General features: G+C 35.2%; 1 protein-coding gene across 3 annotated transcripts in view; it reads left to right on the forward strand.

The window, feature by feature from the left end:
- Nucleotides 1–19,520, forward strand: part of LOC149802752 (disks large homolog 5-like) — a 198,877-nt gene that overhangs the window by 139,542 nt on the left and 39,815 nt on the right. For all 3 annotated transcript variants that reach the window (XM_089952172.1, XM_089952175.1, XM_089952173.1), the window contains 5 exons: nt 2,537–2,712; nt 4,219–4,322; nt 8,846–10,161; nt 16,693–17,072; nt 18,611–18,704. In XM_089952172.1, the coding sequence (XP_089808298.1) occupies nt 2,537–2,712; nt 4,219–4,322; nt 8,846–10,161; nt 16,693–17,072; nt 18,611–18,704 (2,070 nt within the window). The remainder of the gene's footprint in view (nt 1–2,536; nt 2,713–4,218; nt 4,323–8,845; nt 10,162–16,692; nt 17,073–18,610; nt 18,705–19,520) is intronic.

Raw genomic sequence — 19,520 nt, forward strand, 5'->3', positions numbered from 1 at the left:
ACGGGGGATGTTTCCGCCAAAACTTGACACCAGAAACAGTTATGGTGGCGCTCTTCAGTTTAATATTTTGCATAGGGATAAAAATTTTAAGAAAAAGAATTTACCTGGGTTTCCTCACTGGCTATACTGGCGATTTAAAAAAAAAACTTGTATATCTTGGGTATTATTAAAAGAACCTTTAACTCCCTTTATTTTGGTGTATGATTGATGGGTGTAATATGGATTATATAGTATACAGCTTGGCCTTACTCTAGATGTACACCTTTCAAAAAAGTGTTTGCTTCGATTTTTCATTTTCACTTCCTGAACTAAAGAGGTAAATTGTATTTTAAAAAAGAGCCGATAACATTTTTTACATTTCATACATTTGGTAATTTATTCATTGCACTTTCAGTCGCTGGTATTGTCTAAGTCTGGCAAAATTCATTTTCCCTATTTTAATAGCTGCTGAGGATAGTGTACTTCAGACAAATTCAGCCTGAATTTCAGAGCACAGGGGAGCAGTAATTTTAGATAGCAGTGTGCTTAGATCATTTACAATTTCCAAATATACAATATCTAAAGAAATGTTGTCCAAATTACATCAAAGCAGCATTCTCTCCACTGTGCATGTTCTCCACTGTGCATGTTTTAAATGCAAACAACTTCACCTTACATATGTTACTGTCTCAGATGTACATAATAACTGGTGAGCACCCTGTATGTAATTTGAGTCATAACTGAACTGTTCATGAGTTAAATTTATCGAGTTCTAACCAGAATATTTGGAGATTGCAGAATGGATCATTTAGGTGCTTGCTATAAACATATTTGTCGAGCCAATCCAAACATTTCAGTGTATTAGATTTGGCTTGTATACTGGTTGTTGAACAGGCAGCTCGATGTCGGCATCCTTTCTTAAATGTAAAGTTGAAAGCCAGTCTATCATCACTAGAAGCCAACATGGTGTCGGCAAAGCAGTTGCTTACCAGATGTCCTAGCAAACTTAAATGCTGTTACATCATGTCATATCTGCTTGAAATTGATAGGAAAATTGTATATTTTCTGAGAAATTTTTCATCGTTATGTCTTTAATCTTCTGAAAGATGAGATGAAAATATGGCGTTGATGAAATTTGACCTGGTAATCATGATTTGCACTGCTAGACGTAACTGCATGAGTACACAAATTTTGCAACCCACATGCTCTTGACATCATAGATCCAGTAGTCATGTGATATCAATAATCACCCATTTCAAATCTTGTAGAAAAAATTAAATGAAATTCATATACTGTTTGTAATAATAAAGAACACAAAATGAAAAAGAAAGAAGTTCTTTATATATTTATTCCGAAAACAACTACACTGGTTTTGTTGTATCACATGACAAACAGGTTTGACATATATGCTTGATGAATGTAAGTCCAGATTACAGCTACAGCGACTAGTTTCTGGTTGTTGTTCTTAAAATAAATATTTTGAGAATTATACGTTCTTTTTGGTTTTTACAAAAGGTATCAGACTTTCACTTAATATATTTGATTTTTTGTACAACAACATTAGGTGTTTGCTCTAATATAACATGACTATTGGATCTCCGATATCATAGTCATGTGACTAGTAATGTAAATGGCAAATACTGGGTAAGGTTTTATTTATGCTGTAGCTTTGTTTAGTCTCTCAGCAAATTAAAAACTTAACGAATACTTGTCATTTCTGAGAAACAAATCATTTTTTTCTATTGATTTCATGAGACTTCGAGTGGTCTAAAGCACTTACTGTTACAGATCAATGCCATCTCACCTCTGTGTGTGGGTTGGAGTCTCAGGTTACTGAATCACTTACTTTTTATCTGAATACTGTTTTGTCGGTCTCTATTGGCAAAGTATCAAAAGACTGGCTATTAAAATGGGTTCCCAATTGTTACAAAATTGATCATTTATGTAATAACATCAAACATGACAGGCATTTAGTTATCAATTTACCTCTAAAGCCGACCCTTCTTTAAAGTGCAAAGACCTTAGATTAGCCTATTATCAAATCTAATATGTATTGATGCATGTGTTGGAGTATTGTGATTACTTTGCATGCCTTTGGGACTATTTACTGTGCTTGACTACCCTGGGGAAAAATGACCTTAACAAATGAAAAATTTAGGACCAAGTAAAAATATTGATCTTGAAGGTATTTTAGTATCCTTAGGGTTTGATTTGGATGGGTTTCACTCTATTTAGAAAAAATATGCCTCCATTTTTCAGCCAAATTTGTCATCTGGACATATTTTTCTAAAAGTATAATTAGATAAGAATGCCTTGGTAAAATAACAGAATTTTGTCAAAAGCAAATGGGGATGGTCATGTCATCAAGCATGGGTTTATCACAAGAAATTCTAGGAATGTTTGTTATTTCGAAATTTAAAATTCATGTTAGGTAAAACGTCAATTTTAAGTTGCATTTTGGTGAAGCATTAAATTGTACATAACATTTTGGAAAAGTGCAGCAGATTTTATATATATTACTTTATTTTAAAAACTTTTTATCTTTTTTTATTTACAGAGTAAATGATTTATTGGTGAGAGTCAATAATATTGATGTTACAAATGTGGAAAAAAGAGTTGCCATTGAAGCCGTCAGAAATCACTCAGGTGTCCTTAACTTGGTTGTGCGAAGAAGAAAGATGACTTCAGTGAAGACTTGGCAGCCAGTCCAGTTAAATCTCCCTCCAGGAAAAGGTACAAACTGTACTGAATGTAAATTTGTACTTATTTCACCCCAAAAAATTGAGCTAGAATTTCTTGAATGTCTGCTATGTTCGATTATTATGCCTCAGATGTAGTCAATTGTCATCATATGCTATTTAGTTTTAAACTAGGCATTGCAACTTCTTCAGGGCGCATGCTGGATAAGGGATTTTTAAAACTACAGTCTATAAGCAGATAAATCCATGTTGCAGGCCATAGGTTTTACATGCCTGTTTAAAGCAATGGAATTTTGTCAGAATGTTGAGAGTATTGTGTTTTGATGTTTTAATTTTGTCGATCTGATTATCTATTACCAATTTAATTTCCTCACAATGACTCATGTTCTTCACCTTTGACAATTATCCATTGGCTTGCATATGATGTGAGGAAGAAGCCTATTCATTTTATGATCAAAAGTGCAAAGGTCAAGGTGTCAGTGATGGCAATAAGAAAAATTATTTTTGCACAATGACATTAGTTCTGCATCACAGACCTGGACCAGACTTATTGATGGGTTGCACTTGATGTAAGGAGAATCCTGACAATTTTAGAGTCAGAAGGTTAATGGTGAAGGTCACTGAAAGAAGAAAAATAGTTTCTGCTGGGTAAGTTTTTGTGGATGATGGCTTGCACTTGGGATAAGGAAGATGTGTATTAGTTTGGGGATCAGGAGGTAACAGGTCAGGATCACTGTGATTGAAAACAAGTAAATTATTATGCACAAAACTTTGAATTCTCGACTGTTTACTTTCAACAGAGAATGTGGATGACTTGCATGTTGATTGGTAAGAAAGTAGCCAGTCGAGTTTGGTCTTAAAATGACTCCTGATATTTGGATGCATATTGTACAGGCAGACCTGGGGCTTATACACAACATTACAAACATTTCTACTTGGATGTGATAGTATGTATCCTATATTCATCTGAATACATCCTGTCACAACTATGGTTTTTCAGTGGTTAAGGCATTAGACTTGGGGATTCAGTTCCAACTGTTGGATTGGCCTAAGTTGGCTACTGTATTGTATCCTTGGATAACACATTTGTTTTGGCGTAACAAGACGTTCATTTGTTGCAATGCCATAATGCACCAAATAAATCCAAAATGTGTAAATGTACATGTGATTGTTACAAATAGCACAACATTACCGAGTGAATAAACATTAGACTTAAGATAGATTTAAACGAGATACTACTACTACTGATATTAATAATAGTAATTATTATTATTATTATTATTATTATTATTATTATTATTAAATGCACAAGATAAAAATGAAATAGTGATTGTAGTTTGCAGTATTAGAAACAAAAAAGATCATTTCATTATGTGACATCACATATGACATAAACTGTCTCTTATCCGTAATCGCATAAAGAGGCACTTTTCTGTGCAGAAAAACTTGTGTTACAGACAGTCTTTGTCTATTCTTGGGCAGCAAAAGACACTTGATATTTCAGATTTTATTTTAATCCTTTAATGTGCTTGTATTTTAGATCTTGGTATCCATTTGGAGCAGGGTGTGTACATAAGCAGGATCAGCCCAGGGTCTTACTGTGCCAAGGAGGGCTGCCTCGCTGTGGGTGATAGAATAGCTAGTGTAAGTGGTTTACTGTATAATATCACCTGTTGTAGAAAAATGCAAGCCATGTGTGTCACTTTTCTGGCAGTATTGTTAAGGTCCTGCAGAGAGAAGCAGGAGCTTATTAGTAATCCTTCTGTTCATCTGCCTGTCCATCAGTTCACACTTCGATAACCAGCATAGCTCTACAGCCCTTACACAATAATGGTAGGTGAGTTACTCGATAGATTTAGATGTGCCTTTCAAAGGTGTTGTCTTTTTAGGTCTTATATTACTGGAGTTATTGCCTTTTTCAATCAGTATTTAATCTGCACTACAGCCGATCCTTGCAGACAGCATGACTGAGAAATTATTCAATATATTCTGATTCAGGTTGATGTGTACATAGCCAGATAGACCAAAATGTGTTTGTTGAGGGTTTCGTCTTGTAAACGTCATTGTAAATAGAGTGATAACTGATGACACTTGATTTAATATCTTCACATGGGATATTGCTTGTAACTGGCATAGTTCAAGAACCATATTCTGATGCAGTTTGGTATGAACATTGTCTTGTCAACTCAACTTGTCACCTTTTATGGGTTTAGTCTTGTTTCAAAGAGTTTTGGCTTCCTGATTGTTTTTCATCCTAATTTGGGTTTCTGCACAGATGTCTTTACCAAAAGCTCGGGAATTTAACTAGCTTTAGCAGCTGACTTCAGGTTGAGAACACCTTGTTGAGTTTGATTTTCTGCATTCCCAGTATGTCATTTTCAAGAGTTGTGGCCCCTGATTTTCCATGCTTTTGACTTTTGCATAAGATGGCACTAAACAATTTCTTATGATTGGTCATGGATAAATGTTAAATACTTCAGGTATGGATAGTTGTCCCACAGTATCTCCATCATTATTAGAAAAATTTGTGAATGTATGGCTCCTGTGGTAGGCCATTTGGAACTGCAGTATTGTGCAAGAAACACTTCATTCTGGATCTGCAGCAGACCTCAAAAACCTTGAAGAAACCTAAAATTTCATTTTGACGTTAAAAATCGAAAAGAAGCCCCCAAGAAATGGATGGAAACTTAAATAAAACAACAACAAAAATTAAAAATTTAAAAACTCTGCTCTAACCCTACAAATAATGCTTTTTTGAAACATATTTGTTGTTGTTGTTAGGTGGTTGAGAAGCACACAAATTATGCAAGTGAAAGACATCCAGTCATTTTATTCAACCATTCATTTGATAGAACCATAACAGCATATAATTGTCAGCATGTTTATAAAGAGTAACAGCTGCACCATTTTTAAAGGTATTTTTGAACATTTTAACTGATGTGCCTTACATGAAATTGTGTATTAAATGAGTGAGTCATGTCAATATGGCAGAAGTAGTACTTTTAGTGACATTGTTCTGATTTACTCCTTTTCCTTTTTAAGACCCTAAATTTGTTTTACCAAAGTTTGAACCTCTATTTCGCAAGTGGTCTATTCTCTTTCACTTTCAGTTAAAATAATTATTTTTTCAGCATTAAAAATTGTCCCTTTTTGGTTGTAGGTTGGAGCCCATTGTTATTTAAGTTCTAGGTCTTAACATTATTAGTGCTTAATTGTAATATTGAAAGTAAAGACGGTTTTGACTGGGCTTTAGGAAAATATGAAAATCTATACATGTGCCTTGTGTATCTAACAATTAATGAAATAAAAAGAAACAATTATATCATCCAGAAACAGGATCATTTACTCAAGAGACAAAAGTCAAAGGCTTAATTCAAAGAAGACATACAAGGATTAACTTACATGACCTGGTCACACCAACTTGAATAGACGACAGCTTTGTTAGTGGGATGTAATCACTGTAACATTGGGGGAAAAACAAGAAACATCACAAGTCTTTAACACTATCAGTTTGAATCCCACAAATGATTCTCTCTTGCTGCTTTAATAGACAAAGACCATACCCCCAGGCAATACAGATAAACTCTAAAGATTGTGACCAGTACTTCAGATTCGGCATAACAATGGCAGTTCATGGCATGAACATCAGCCTGGTTTACAGACTATAGCATCAATCACTGGTAGCCACAATCCTTTATTTTTTTGTTTGTTTAATTGTATTCTTTTTGTTTGTTTTTTATCAGAACAATCATTGCTAATCAAGTGGGCGTCGTTACAAACGATTACAGATATGTCACAGGTGTCTGTGTTCTCGTGATACAATTGATCATAGGGATACTATATGTCTGTGTTTTCGCGATATAGTCATTCATAGGGATGATGGGTCATACTCATACATATGGGCTCTATCTACGATAACGCCGGGAACCAGGCTAATTGTGGGAATAATCTGCATATACATGTACTTTAGTCTGGTTTACAATAGGAACTATAATACACTGTAAGCATTCTTAAAAATTTTTAGATATCAGAAGCCAGCCAATTTTTTTATTATTTTTTTTAGAACGGTACAAGCGGTCATTGTTACTTGGATTAAATAAAGTTTGGTGGAGTTTACCCCCGTTTTTGCAATGCGGTTGTTCATAGCAGTGTTCAAACGCATATTTTGCCAAGACATTGTGGTTGCTGATTGCATTCAGCAGGCAGCCACTCACAAGAGTGTTTATATAATCAATACATGGATTACAATTGTGGTAAGAAATTATAAGTGGTCACTCATAGCAGAGGTCATTCATAACAAGTTTTACTATACACTGTAAAAATATGTTAACTTTTGGACCAAAATCGGAATACCATAAAACAATTTCCTAACCTTTCAGTCACCAGAAATGTAATTTTAATAAGTCTGATCACCAGCTTAAGGGGTACAGACTTCTGGGCTGCACCTTTGACAATTGTTAGTGCGCAAACCTATAGACTTAAACAATGGATTAATCCCTTTGTATTCCTGAGGAGTGTTGTTGAGTTTTCATCAACTTTTTATTTACTATTGAGTTTTCGGGTGCAAGAACAAGTGCAGTTGAAACGGTGAACAGTAACACGCATTTACATTTGCCAGGATTGTGTTTTTATTTTTGAGTTAATCAAAGTGAGGTAAATTTAAATTTACAGTTGGGGATGATTTACTCCCAAATTACCCAAGTTAGTAATTTAGGGATACATATTATCACTGTTTTTAATTCACTTGAAGAGATATGGAATATCACAACAAGTGTTATATTTGAATTTGTTTGCATATTCTCCATTGACTAGAAAACTGTTGTTCTCCAAATGTCGCAAATTTTGACTATATATTATTTTTAGATGTCAGGCTCCTTGCATAATATTTTAGGGTTTATGGGGGGGGGGGATAAATATGTAATAATGACCCTGGTAAATCCAGAAAAGGTAATATTGCTCCTTAAAAATGCACAGTTCAAAATACCAAGTGCATACTGGTAGCAATAGTAAAACATGTTTCCAACTAAGTTGGCTTTCAAAACCGGTATATGCCTGATGGTTAGAAAGTGACAGTGACATATTTTATGTGCATTGCAAATAGAAAGTGTGGAAGGAAGGAAGTAGAGGAAAACAAGGCGTTTGAAAAGCAGATGGATGAGAAACTTCAAGAGCTTAAAAATCCATATAAAGAAAATGTATAGGGACCTAGGAGAGGATATTGTATATAGTATACAGTATTATGAAATATAACTGTGTATAAAACTGCAGGCCCGAAGATGACAATGGGTAAATGTTTAAATTTCTTTAATGGATTATTTGCTGGGCATTGTGCAGGTGGATATTTTAGTGGAAATTTCATAGCACTTGCAGGTATTTGTTTTTTAATTAGTAATTTTCACTGTATTTTTTATTATCTTTAGATACAAACTCAAAGGCAAACTTTATCAAATTGTTTTTAATAAATGTTATGCTTACCATGGAGATAACCTTGTAACTGCATTGTGCCTTGAACCTCAAAAGAGTTTTAAAACCTTGAAAAAACCTAAAGTAAACCTCAAAGTTTAAAATTAAATTTATCTTTTAACTCTGTTTATTCCCAATGTTTTTTTTTATAATTAATATCAAGGTTATGTTTACATACAGTTTCACTGATGTATCCTTTAAAATTAACACCTTGAAAAACATACATGATTTTAAACCTTGAAAAAACCTTGAATATTTTGAAAGAAATATGCTACTAACCCTGAGAAATAAACACAGCTCGACCTGATCACATTTTTATGTTCTGACCAATGAAACTTAGCTACATTTACCAACTAATGCAACTGCAATTATTGTACATGTACTGACATAGCAGTGTTTTAGAAGGCAGCTTTTTTTGGTCCTATCCCAACCAAATCAGATGTTTAGTGGGGCAAGGTGGGGAATTCGGCCTGGGTTTATTTTTGAACTACCATATATCTGGTGAGGTCATGTAGTGCTACCCTTCTTAATCTATCAGTTTGGTTAGGTTAGTTATTAGGCATTGGTTAGGCATTTCTGTTCTATAGACACCTCTCTATTTGGTCGTTTAAATCCAACAGGTATTAGGCTGTGATTAATATGTTGCCTTGGAATATGCACTCAGTTGAAGTGTTCCTAATTAATCAATTTGTCCTTATTTTCAGATCAATGGGCATCCTGTGGACAATATGTCAAGTGATGAAGTTATAAAGATGATGTTCCAGTGTAATGATACCATAATGCTGGATGTTTGGCGACAAACGTCTCCAATCAATTCTGCAGGATCGTCACCCATCCCTGTGTCTCAGTTTTTTAACCCAAGCATTTCAGATTCCCCATTTGTTTCTTCATCACAAGAAAAGAGAGGGAGTAATGCAAGCAAGGGGTGGGAAAATAATTCTGATAACACAAAATGTGGACTAAAAAAGATTGCCACAAGTGGATCACAGACAGATAGTCTAGACAGTCCTGGACCTACCAGGCGAAATCACAAAGATTACAAAAGTTCTATTCCTAAAGACTTGGATCATAAGGCTAGACACACGGTGCATGTATTTGATAAGGCTCTTGAAAAAATGGAACAATTTTTCAAACCTCGCCACAAACCTCCGCCGGAATTTCGGAATTCAATTCCATCACACCCTGCCAACACAGATGAAGAGGATGTGCTAGGGGAGTTTCAGATGGAAACCAATGATAAGACTTTGACTTCCAGGAAACGTGACCTTGAGCAAGAAAACAGTGGCACATGGCCCAAATGTGTAGGGAAAATATCAACCACTCCCCAGGGCACTGTGATTCTCCCTCCAGCGCAAAAGCAACGGCCAACATTAGATGCTGTGATAAATGGTCCGATTCCCACTGCAAAAGTGCCTCCTCTACCCCCAGAAAGGACGAGGGAGTCCTTTCTGGCTGTAAAACACAGCCCCCAGAGCTCAGACTCTACGATACGATATAACTCTGCATCTCCATCCCCAATTGGCTCACCACAGCCAAGTAAATCGACACCATATCTCAACCAGTCACCATTTTTTTCATCATGTCAGAGATCAGGGCCATTCCCAAATGAATTTTCTGGGCCATATGAAGCCCACTCACATAGTAACCACATTAACAGTCATAGTATCCACAAGGTTAACAATACAAAAAACCCTCCCCGTATGCCCCCTATTCAAAGTTCTGTTAATCCAGGCCAGTATGACTTGCATAGACATGATAGGCTTGGAAATCGTGCAAATAACAAAGATCGGCGACATCCCTTCTCCAATGGTTGTACTTACTCTAGTCAAATTTGTCCTAACACAGAGTATTTCTTGCAAGGACGCCAATATTCAGCAGTTGAGCCTTCAAATTACTCTGGAATGCATGGACGAAGATCCAATGATCTGACACCTGAGCCATTCCACTCACCACCACAGCTCTTCACAGATAGAGTTACAGGAGTTACTCTGCAGCCTACACCAAACTCGCATTCAAATAAGTAAGTAAATAAATAGGTGCAATGAAATTTATCAGTTTCTTTTTGATTTCCATACTATCTTGTTCAAATTGAAGAGGAGGTAAAACTCAACTCAGATACATCATTGAGTGCATTCTCTGACCACATGACAGATTGCGTGAAAACGTATATATATATATATATATATATATATATATATATATATATATATATATATATATATATATATATAGTATAACCTGGCTTGAAAGACCGCCCCTTCTGCCAAAAAATAATGGTCTCACAAGACAGGTGGTCTCTCAAAACAGGACATAACACTATGTAATCAATAAATCTGTGCATAGAGATTCTGGTCTCTCAAAACAGGTGGTCTCTCATAGCAGTGGTTTTTCAAGACAGATATATATATATATATATATATATATATATATATATATATAATCACTGTGAAAATGCTCTGTCTAGAGTTTTTTTAGTCCCCACCTTTCTCCATAAAAACAGGGTCATAGTATTAGTGATCAGTGTTTCTGTCAGTCTGCACAGTATTTTATGTTTTATATTACTCTTTCTTTTCCTGTCCATTACGTGGTAGCCATTTGAAGTTAGGAGATTAGTTGTGTTGCATACCATACTGGTGTCATGTCTTCAGTGTCATAGGTCTTGGATAAATATTTTACATTTTCCATCTTGTTTTTCTTTTCACTGTATAATGTTACAGCCTTCTGACATAAAGAAATGACAACCTCACCATGGTAGACTTGTTGGGTCATATTTCTGATTTTAATCTGACTTGAAATATAGACTTGTGTTTTCAAGATCTTGGTCTAGTTACCGTTGTTCACGCGTGACAAATCTAATTTTCACTTGTTATCCAGGCAAGATGATGCTATGAAAATGGTCATAAAATTCAATTTTTTAAAAACTTTTTAGCTCTATTGTTGGTCACAGACCTGGAAAGTTCATGGGATGGTCTGTTGTCCATTGTCGGATCATTGACACAAATTTGTTATTGCTACTGCTCCTTATGATACTCGGAGGATTGTCATTAAATTGACACACATTCATAACAAGGTCTAGATGGGACTAATTGAACATCCTGCACAGACATCCAATATGCTCATCTCACTGTGCAGGTTTCACTAAAAAAACTATTTCTAAGGCCTAGTTGGTCCTAAATGAAAATGATCCCAATCTGATATCCAGTATAGTTGTCATGGCAACCATCTTTAAAATCCCTAAAATTACAAAGTGAAAGAATTAAAATAAGTTGCAGTATGGTGAATGGATTCCTAAAAAAGTCCTAAATGTTATATCAATTACAAAAGTTTTGAGTCATCTGAACAAGTTTCAAAGGTATTCCAAATAATAGTCTGTATTGTAATGATGTATCAGCAGTACAGAAATGTCAATTATAATCCCAAAATGTCTTAAATGAATTCACAGTAATCTGATGACAGCTATAAATACAGATGTCTTTAATTGAATTCACAGTAATTCCGTACAGCTATTATATATACACATAGACTTTGAATGAATGATAGAGCACTGTAATTCCAGCGAAAGATTAAATTAAACAAAAGAATCAATCCTCTCAATAGAACCCTTCCAAGACTGATATTAATCTTGAGAATGCCTAGTTCTAAGCATTCATTCTCTTATATAGCATGCTAATATGGAATAGAGAGAATGCAATATGAGGCTTTGAATGAACCATCTTAGTATTTTGAAATAATCTATCAATAAACATTATTTTTTCTAACACCAACTAATCATAATTAGGTCAGCTTGGCCTTTCACTAGGGCTCAAGTTCTATTCAGATCACATATGTTTAATTGTACTTATAGTATGAGATAACCTTGGAAGTTTTAAAAGTGAATCAACACACTTAATACACAACTCATCTTACAGCTCGAAGTTACTATTGTTGGTAATTAGCATTGAAAAATGTTATTAAATGATCCTTGCCTAAATTATTATTATAAAAATAATACACATAACTTCTGATGATATTTAGTTGGTCCTAAATGAAAATGGTTCCCCTCAGATATCCAATTTGGACATGATAGTGACCGATTTGAAATTTTTTGCTGTTATCACTGCTCCTGAATGGATGGTTATATGAACATATGGTTTTCACTAGAATAGAAGGCTGTTTATGAGATCTAGTTGTTTCTAGGAGACAATAGTGCCAGTCTCAAATTCATTATGGCCATAACAGCAGTCACCATGAAAAGTTTGTTATTGCTACTTCTCCAAATGGAAAGTCATCTTCACATGAGGTTTTCACCAAAAGTTTCATCTCCTGTCACTAATTCTTCTGAATGGATGGACATATTGATTAAGGGGTTTTAATCAAATGTCTTCTGATAGTGTCAGTTTGTCCAAAAGGAAATTGATGCCAATCTTGTATCCACTGTCTCTAAAGAATATCTGAAATGGTTTGAACACTCAGCAATCAGAAAGAAATGGTCTTATCTTACATGCTTGGAAATTCTTTTTATGCATTCGAGCATCATTCCCTTCAAGGGACTCTTGTTCGATGTAAAAAGGGCTACTGACATGAAATTTGTTCTTTCAGTGATTTTTGCTTTATGGGTTATAGACCAAAAGAGCTGATGGGATGGCCTGATGCTGATCATCTGACATCCATCAATATGTTAGCACAAGTCTGGAATTGCTTTAAAACTTTACACTTTGGAAGCCATATTTCTCAAGAGCTCTAGACACAAATTTCAGGTTTGGGAAAGGTTTGTTTAAAGTTCATTGGTAACTATGATTCAGTCCCTTTCCTTTGTCAATCTGAGTTTCTGGCCAAGAATAAGCTACCTTCATTTGCTCCCATTTCTGCTGAAGTCCCCAGTCACAATCTTGTCTGTGCAGGTGTCTGTGTGTTTGTGTGTGATTTGGATTTTTAATGTAGCTTTAACAATTTTTCAATCACATCCCTATGATTTCTGCAGTGTGGCAGTTTATAGTGGTCTCTAGCTCCGGGGTATCATTTGTCATCATGTCCCACTCAGTCGCCTTATCCTGACATCAGACCGACCAGTCCTAACACCAACCTCCTAATGCCGAGCACCTAGCAAGGCAGCTGCTAGTAGCATTTTAGAAGTCTTTGGTATGACTTTGCGGGGATTTAAACCTGCAACTCCATTTAGCTTAACCTTTTGTTAGAAAGAAAACTAAAACAGTAAATGAAAATGAGAAAAGTAAATACCACGCTTCAGTTTCTGAGATAAATATTTTGTTTTTAAATATTCACAATATTTATATCCATATGTTGAAAACACATGGAGGGTCCATCATGAGATTTGGTCACTGCTAAAATTAAAATTTCTTTAAACAACTAATAAAATTCTGTAAACTGAATTTCTACAAATTTGACAGAAGCAGCCTGCCATAAAAGTCTTTATCATTCTTACAAATGATGCCTACACCAGTAATGACTACTGTTTTCTAAAAGAAGAAAAAACAAAAAAACTTTTAAATGAATTGTTCTCCAAACTCCTGAACAGTGTATGACTAAATTTGTTAGAAGGCAAATTTGCAATGCTATTGATGCCCCAGAAATGATTAGTAAAAATTGTTTTTCTGCCAACAAATATGGCACTTTTGTTGATAAAAATATAAATATATTTAAATTGCTTCCTCTCAAAACACAGTCAACAGAATTTAATCAAATTTGACAGAAAGCACTATGGCACTAACGCCTATTAATTTTCTACCATTGATACAGATTCATCATCAGACATGGCAATGGTTCCCAAAAGTTTAAAAGGAACTTTTTAGTTTTTAATGATGTTTATAAAACCACTGGATAGAATTTTGCCAAATTTGAGAAATCTATTATGAACATCTTTACATTTTACAAATAATGCCAGTCTGTCTTTCTAATCATTGAAAAACTATTAAATGATATTAGCTCAAAGAGTGCAAATTAGAACCAACCTTGCTTAAAGTCTTTGAATATTATACAGTTAGTTCTCATCTGCCATCCAGGGGCCCCGAATGGCCGAGTGGTCTAAAGTGCTCACCGTTATGAGTCATTGCCATCTCACCTCTTTCTGCATGGGTTCAAGTCTTGGGTTCGGCCAATGTGGGTATGTGAGAAAGCTTGCCAGTAGCGTCTCATGGGTTGGTGGTTCTTTCCAGGGTTTTTCTGGGTTCTTCCTCCACCATTTATAATGGCCGCCATGTGTAGCTGATCTTGTGCTGAAAAATGGCATTAAGATCTACAACAACAACAACAACAACTATCTACCATCTATTTTGGATGAAGAAGACAAAAACCAAAAAATTGGGAAAATGTAATTACTATAAGTGGAATATAGTTCTAAAAAAAAGCATTGTATAAACCTAGAATTTTGGGGTTGGTAGGTGGGTGTGGGCTGGAACCTATTGGTCTTAGGTGCTTGCCTTTGCAGTTCACACACACATCTCACCTCTATCTGTGTGAGTTTGAGTCTTGGTTTGACCAGTGTGGATACGTGAAAATGCTTGCCAGTAGCTTCCTGTGGGTCAGTGGTATTCTCTGGTTCTTCCTTTACCAAATATACTGATTGCCACATATAGCATATAATGTGCTGAAAAATGGCATTAAGTCCCCATAAAACCAATCGATTGCATTTGACTGTTAGGCAGATATCAGATAGGTGAGTTATCTAAAGCACATATCTACCTCTTGTAAACTTGACTGATTAAAGACCAGAAACCTTTAACATTGATCTGGTGCCTTGCATCTGTTGTCCATTTTTGTCACATACAAAAGGGAGAATTGTCATGTAGCTTGATGTATGCCTTTTCATGAGATGTGACAGAATCTTAAAATATTGAACCCACTCTTCACTGACCAGCCCATTTCAAATTTTTGTCTGCTCAGATGATGGGGTGAGTATGTGGTAATATTATATATGGTAGATGCAATAAGGGTCACTATTTGTATTTACATAGCAGCATATCTCTGAAATTGTTGCATTTCTAGTCATGAAGAATACTATTTACAACTAGTTGAAGTAGGTCACAATAACATTTTTAGTTTGGGTCAGTGCTTGGGCTAGAGTTAAATCCTGTACTTGAGTTCATACCCAGGAAGCAAATTTTGATCATACATGGATCAGAGCCATGGCGTTTTCAGCACTACTTGACAAATGTCATAAGGGGTCATGTCAGTTGTATATAAACATTGAACCTACTGTGGGAACATGATTGTGAAATCCATGGCCTTTTTGACTTTACCAATTTAAACATACTTCATGAAATATTATTTCAGAACTCTCCCAAAGGAAATACAGCGAAAGATGGACTTTAACAGGTTTATTGTATACACTTACTTTAACACATTGCATGTTGTGGATATCTCTTTACCTTGCCATTAAGTTGTGAAAATTGCAAAACTGTCACGGCTTCATACTGCATGACGTGTCTAAAAATAGTATTGTGTAATGGGAACTACTTCATAAGCAAACCATATACACTTGTGTAGTAGATGATTTAGCTTTCTGTTGATTGGATTTGTTTGTGAATGAACTAACAGGCTGTTTCGTCCATTTGAAAGTAGAGATGATAAAGTTAATTATGTGGATGAGTTCACTGAGTCACAAACAAAACTTTCAAAAAAGCAGACAAATGAATGTGATATTCACAAGGTCAGCAACAAATGTGACATGCAGCATGAAACAGTTTTTTTTATAGGAGAAATATTTGTAACTTTTTGCAGATAGATTTCTCTAAGGTCTATACAAATAGCATATAAAAGCATACTGAGGGAAAGGGCTATCACATATCTATAAGAGATGTACCATTTTACAAGTAAGTCAAAATATCAAAATACTTCATTTGAGAAAAAAATGCAACTGAAGGTTTTCCTTGGAAACTAAGAGAATCAGAGTCTATAAGTCAAGTTGCTGAAAAAGATTGTTTTCACTGGCAGAGTGGACTGTCACAACAGGTGCTTTGCAATTTTCCTCATGCAACTATTTTGATGTAATATTAGGCTAGTGATTAAAGCCATACAGGTCATAGCTAGGGTCCTTCCAATGGCAAGCATACAAGTAATAGGGCATAAACCACGTCTTCTCTAGCTGGTAATGAGAGTGGCAATAAATATACTTACACTTATGGATGTTGAATGTTCTCAGAATATACTTAGTTCTGCAAATCTGAATGCCATGACCCTTGACGTTTGTTCCAGTACTTGATACTCACTGTAAAATTGTACTGTAATTTTGACTACATTTTCAACTGAAATCGCATTCACCTTATGGCATTCAAATGAATGTGATATTCCATAGCATCTGTTTGATAATTTCAGTTAAAGGAATTAATGTTTTGTACATTATGATTCCAAGCAATCAATAACATATTAGAAACAGAGGTGCAGTTGGTTCATTGCCAGTCCACTGCTCAAATCACATGTATAGCATACAGAATTGATTTAGCTATTTGTTGTCTCTATCTTGTGTACAATTTAGCAACCATTTTAGACATGGTTAAGCAAATTTCAGACAATAATGTCAAGATGTTTACTAAAATTCTATATTTTTCTTTTCCAGTGTGCCTATTCCATCACAGCCAGCCGTTACACAATTTGTTCAGCTTCACACTGCTACAACTCATCTAGTCTCATCCCGATTCAGTTCACCACCTGGAACACTTCCTGATAGTATCCCTGAATTGCCACCATACACACCTTCCCCATATCACTGGCAGAGTTCACCAAGTCCATCTCAACTTAGCTCATCCATGGATAGGTTCACTCCCACATCAGGTGATCAGTTCAGTCCATTCCCAGGTTCATCTCCAAATGTTAGACCTTTGATAGAGATAGAACCAAGTTCCACATTTCCCAGAAAGGTTCCTGGTGATGGTCGCATTAGAATTCCATCTAATACTAGTGTGACAACAAACAACACTTCAGGCTCGGTAGAAGTTGGTAAGAATTTCTTTGGCCGTATCATTTCTTTCCTCTTGTGACATCATGAATTTATATTAATAACCTAGTGTGGTGTGGTGTTATAGATAAGAGTTTTACAAATTTTGTATTTTACTCCCAGGTTAGAAGCAGATTGATTTTTTGGTTTTTTTTAAACGGGGGGGGGGGGGATTTTGTGAATGCTGCAAATGCAAAATTTGCACCGCTAGCCCAAGTCCCAAACGTCAATATTTTAATCATGCCTTTTTTTATGTATTAAAATGCTTAGTGAAAAAGACTAATTCAGAATGCATTTAATGATGTTGCTCCGTTTGTGCAAGTCTTCTCACGGTGATCAAAAATATCATTTCAGATGTGCATGGAAGATGTTGAATGTGAAGTAGCATAATTTATACTGATAGATTACACATAATACAACATTCTGCTAATGGAAGGAGCAATGTAGCAACAGATGTTAAACTGAATGCTTCAAAATTAAATTGTTCCATGTAATATGTGCAGATTGAAAACAATTCTGTCTGCATTTTTGTTAGAATTATCTACATAAAATATACAAGTACACTGCTTGTCTAGAGCTCTGCATGACATAATTTGAATGGCACCCCTAACTAGTGACCATCCTCTTTATAAGGCCAGAAACCTTGAGCACCAAAGAGTTTTTGTACCCAAAGATTTCCACCTGTCTAACAGATGCTTACATTGTGAAATTTACCCCATGAGTAGCCACAAAATGGAGTTTACAGATAAAAATATCAAAAATATTGGTTGGTTTCTAACTTCAACACATCAACATTGTTTCCTTCATGCTGATAAAGTAACTGGCTTTATTGCAAATAGGTAAGTCAGTCTGTATGTTGCTATTAGGTTTGTTACTTTTGTTCATTGCTGGCTATTGTTACCACTGATAATTATCAAGATGACAAAAGCTAACAGCTGAGAAGCAAAGTATGCAGCTCAAGTAACCATGACATCAGGTTGCCATGAAATAAAAATGCTTTATTCGCTGTTGTGGCTTGTCTTTCATAATTATCAAATGTGCTTGAAATCTGGGGGTCTCAAACATGTCAGAAATGACACACGGAATATGTAAAATAATTATGCAATATTTTTCTTCACTACATGCAGTTTTGAAAAAATTTTGATTGTTACGTTGTTTACATCTTGTTCCCAACATTTCAACTGACAACATTTTATATGAGCCGCTTTCACTGTATGAAAAGATTTCAGCAGTGCAGCTCTCGGGCCAATGTACTAGTCCTCATGTGGCCCTTGTGCTGATCTGAGTTTGAGATCCCTACTTTAAATGGTACCAGACTACAACCATTCGATCATGTGACATCCCATTTTCTTCCTTGTTAAACAAATGAGCAGTCTAAAACTCACTTGGGCCTCTAGATGCTTTTTTAATACATTGACTTTATTGATTGCAGAATTTAATTTTGTAGGAAATTGGCTATTGTATAAGAGTTGATAATGTTGAAATTTTCAAATATTTGTACTTGAAGCATACAGCTGATGGTATGTAATTTATCTTCCAGAACCAAGCAGCCCTTGTTCACTTTTCAGTGACTACAGCAGACACCTTGTCACTCCATTTGCCACACATTCAGATGGGCCCACTTATAGGAAAAGGTATCTCGCACATAGTGAGGCTTTTGTGATGTTTCACATTCTGTGATAACATTTTAAGTATACTTTAGCATAAATCACATTGAACATCTTGAAAGTATTATGGTTTCTAAAATAAATTTTAAAACAAACCCAATTGCTATCTAAACTTTATGGTGTACGTCCTATATTTAAAAACATACTTTATAAGTTTATAATTTTGTATACTTGTCTCAACTTATGCATTTATGTTATGATGTTGTCCATCCTACCATTAACTTTAGCTTTTCTGGTCCATAACTTGGTAACGGTTCAAGAGATTTTCACAAAGCTTTGCTGAAGTATATATTATAACCAGACAGCTTGTTACACGTAAAGAAAAATAATTATATGACTTGTATCCTTTTTTGAACTGTAACTTCTTAACCGCTGATATTTCTTTGAACCTTAACCCAATTATATATCATGTATAAAATGCAAGTTGTATACCATATCCATGCCACTGTCTCAAGGTCAAGGACATATCAAGGGACAATTGTATGATCACACAGTGTATAACTTAATATAGGCACAAAATTCTGCCTCAGTGTCAAGGTGACAGCAAGGGACATCAAACCTGCCAACCCATATTACTGAAATGACCTTTAAGTTACAGACTTAAAGAATAATAGCAATAGATAAGACACATGATCATTGCAGTCAGATCTTGATATTGATTTGTATGGATTTGGTTCAGAGCAAGGTTTTTGTATTAGATTCAGTGGAGTTGGTCAGGAAACCAGATTAACTCTTCAGAAAAACATCAGATGCTTTAATCTGCCCATGTTTTTCATGCAGAAT

Source organism: Sinohyriopsis cumingii, chromosome 3 (genome assembly GCF_028554795.1).
Source record: "Sinohyriopsis cumingii isolate HCF-2022 chromosome 3, ASM2855479v2, whole genome shotgun sequence".
NCBI lineage: Eukaryota > Metazoa > Mollusca > Bivalvia > Unionida > Unionidae > Sinohyriopsis > Sinohyriopsis cumingii.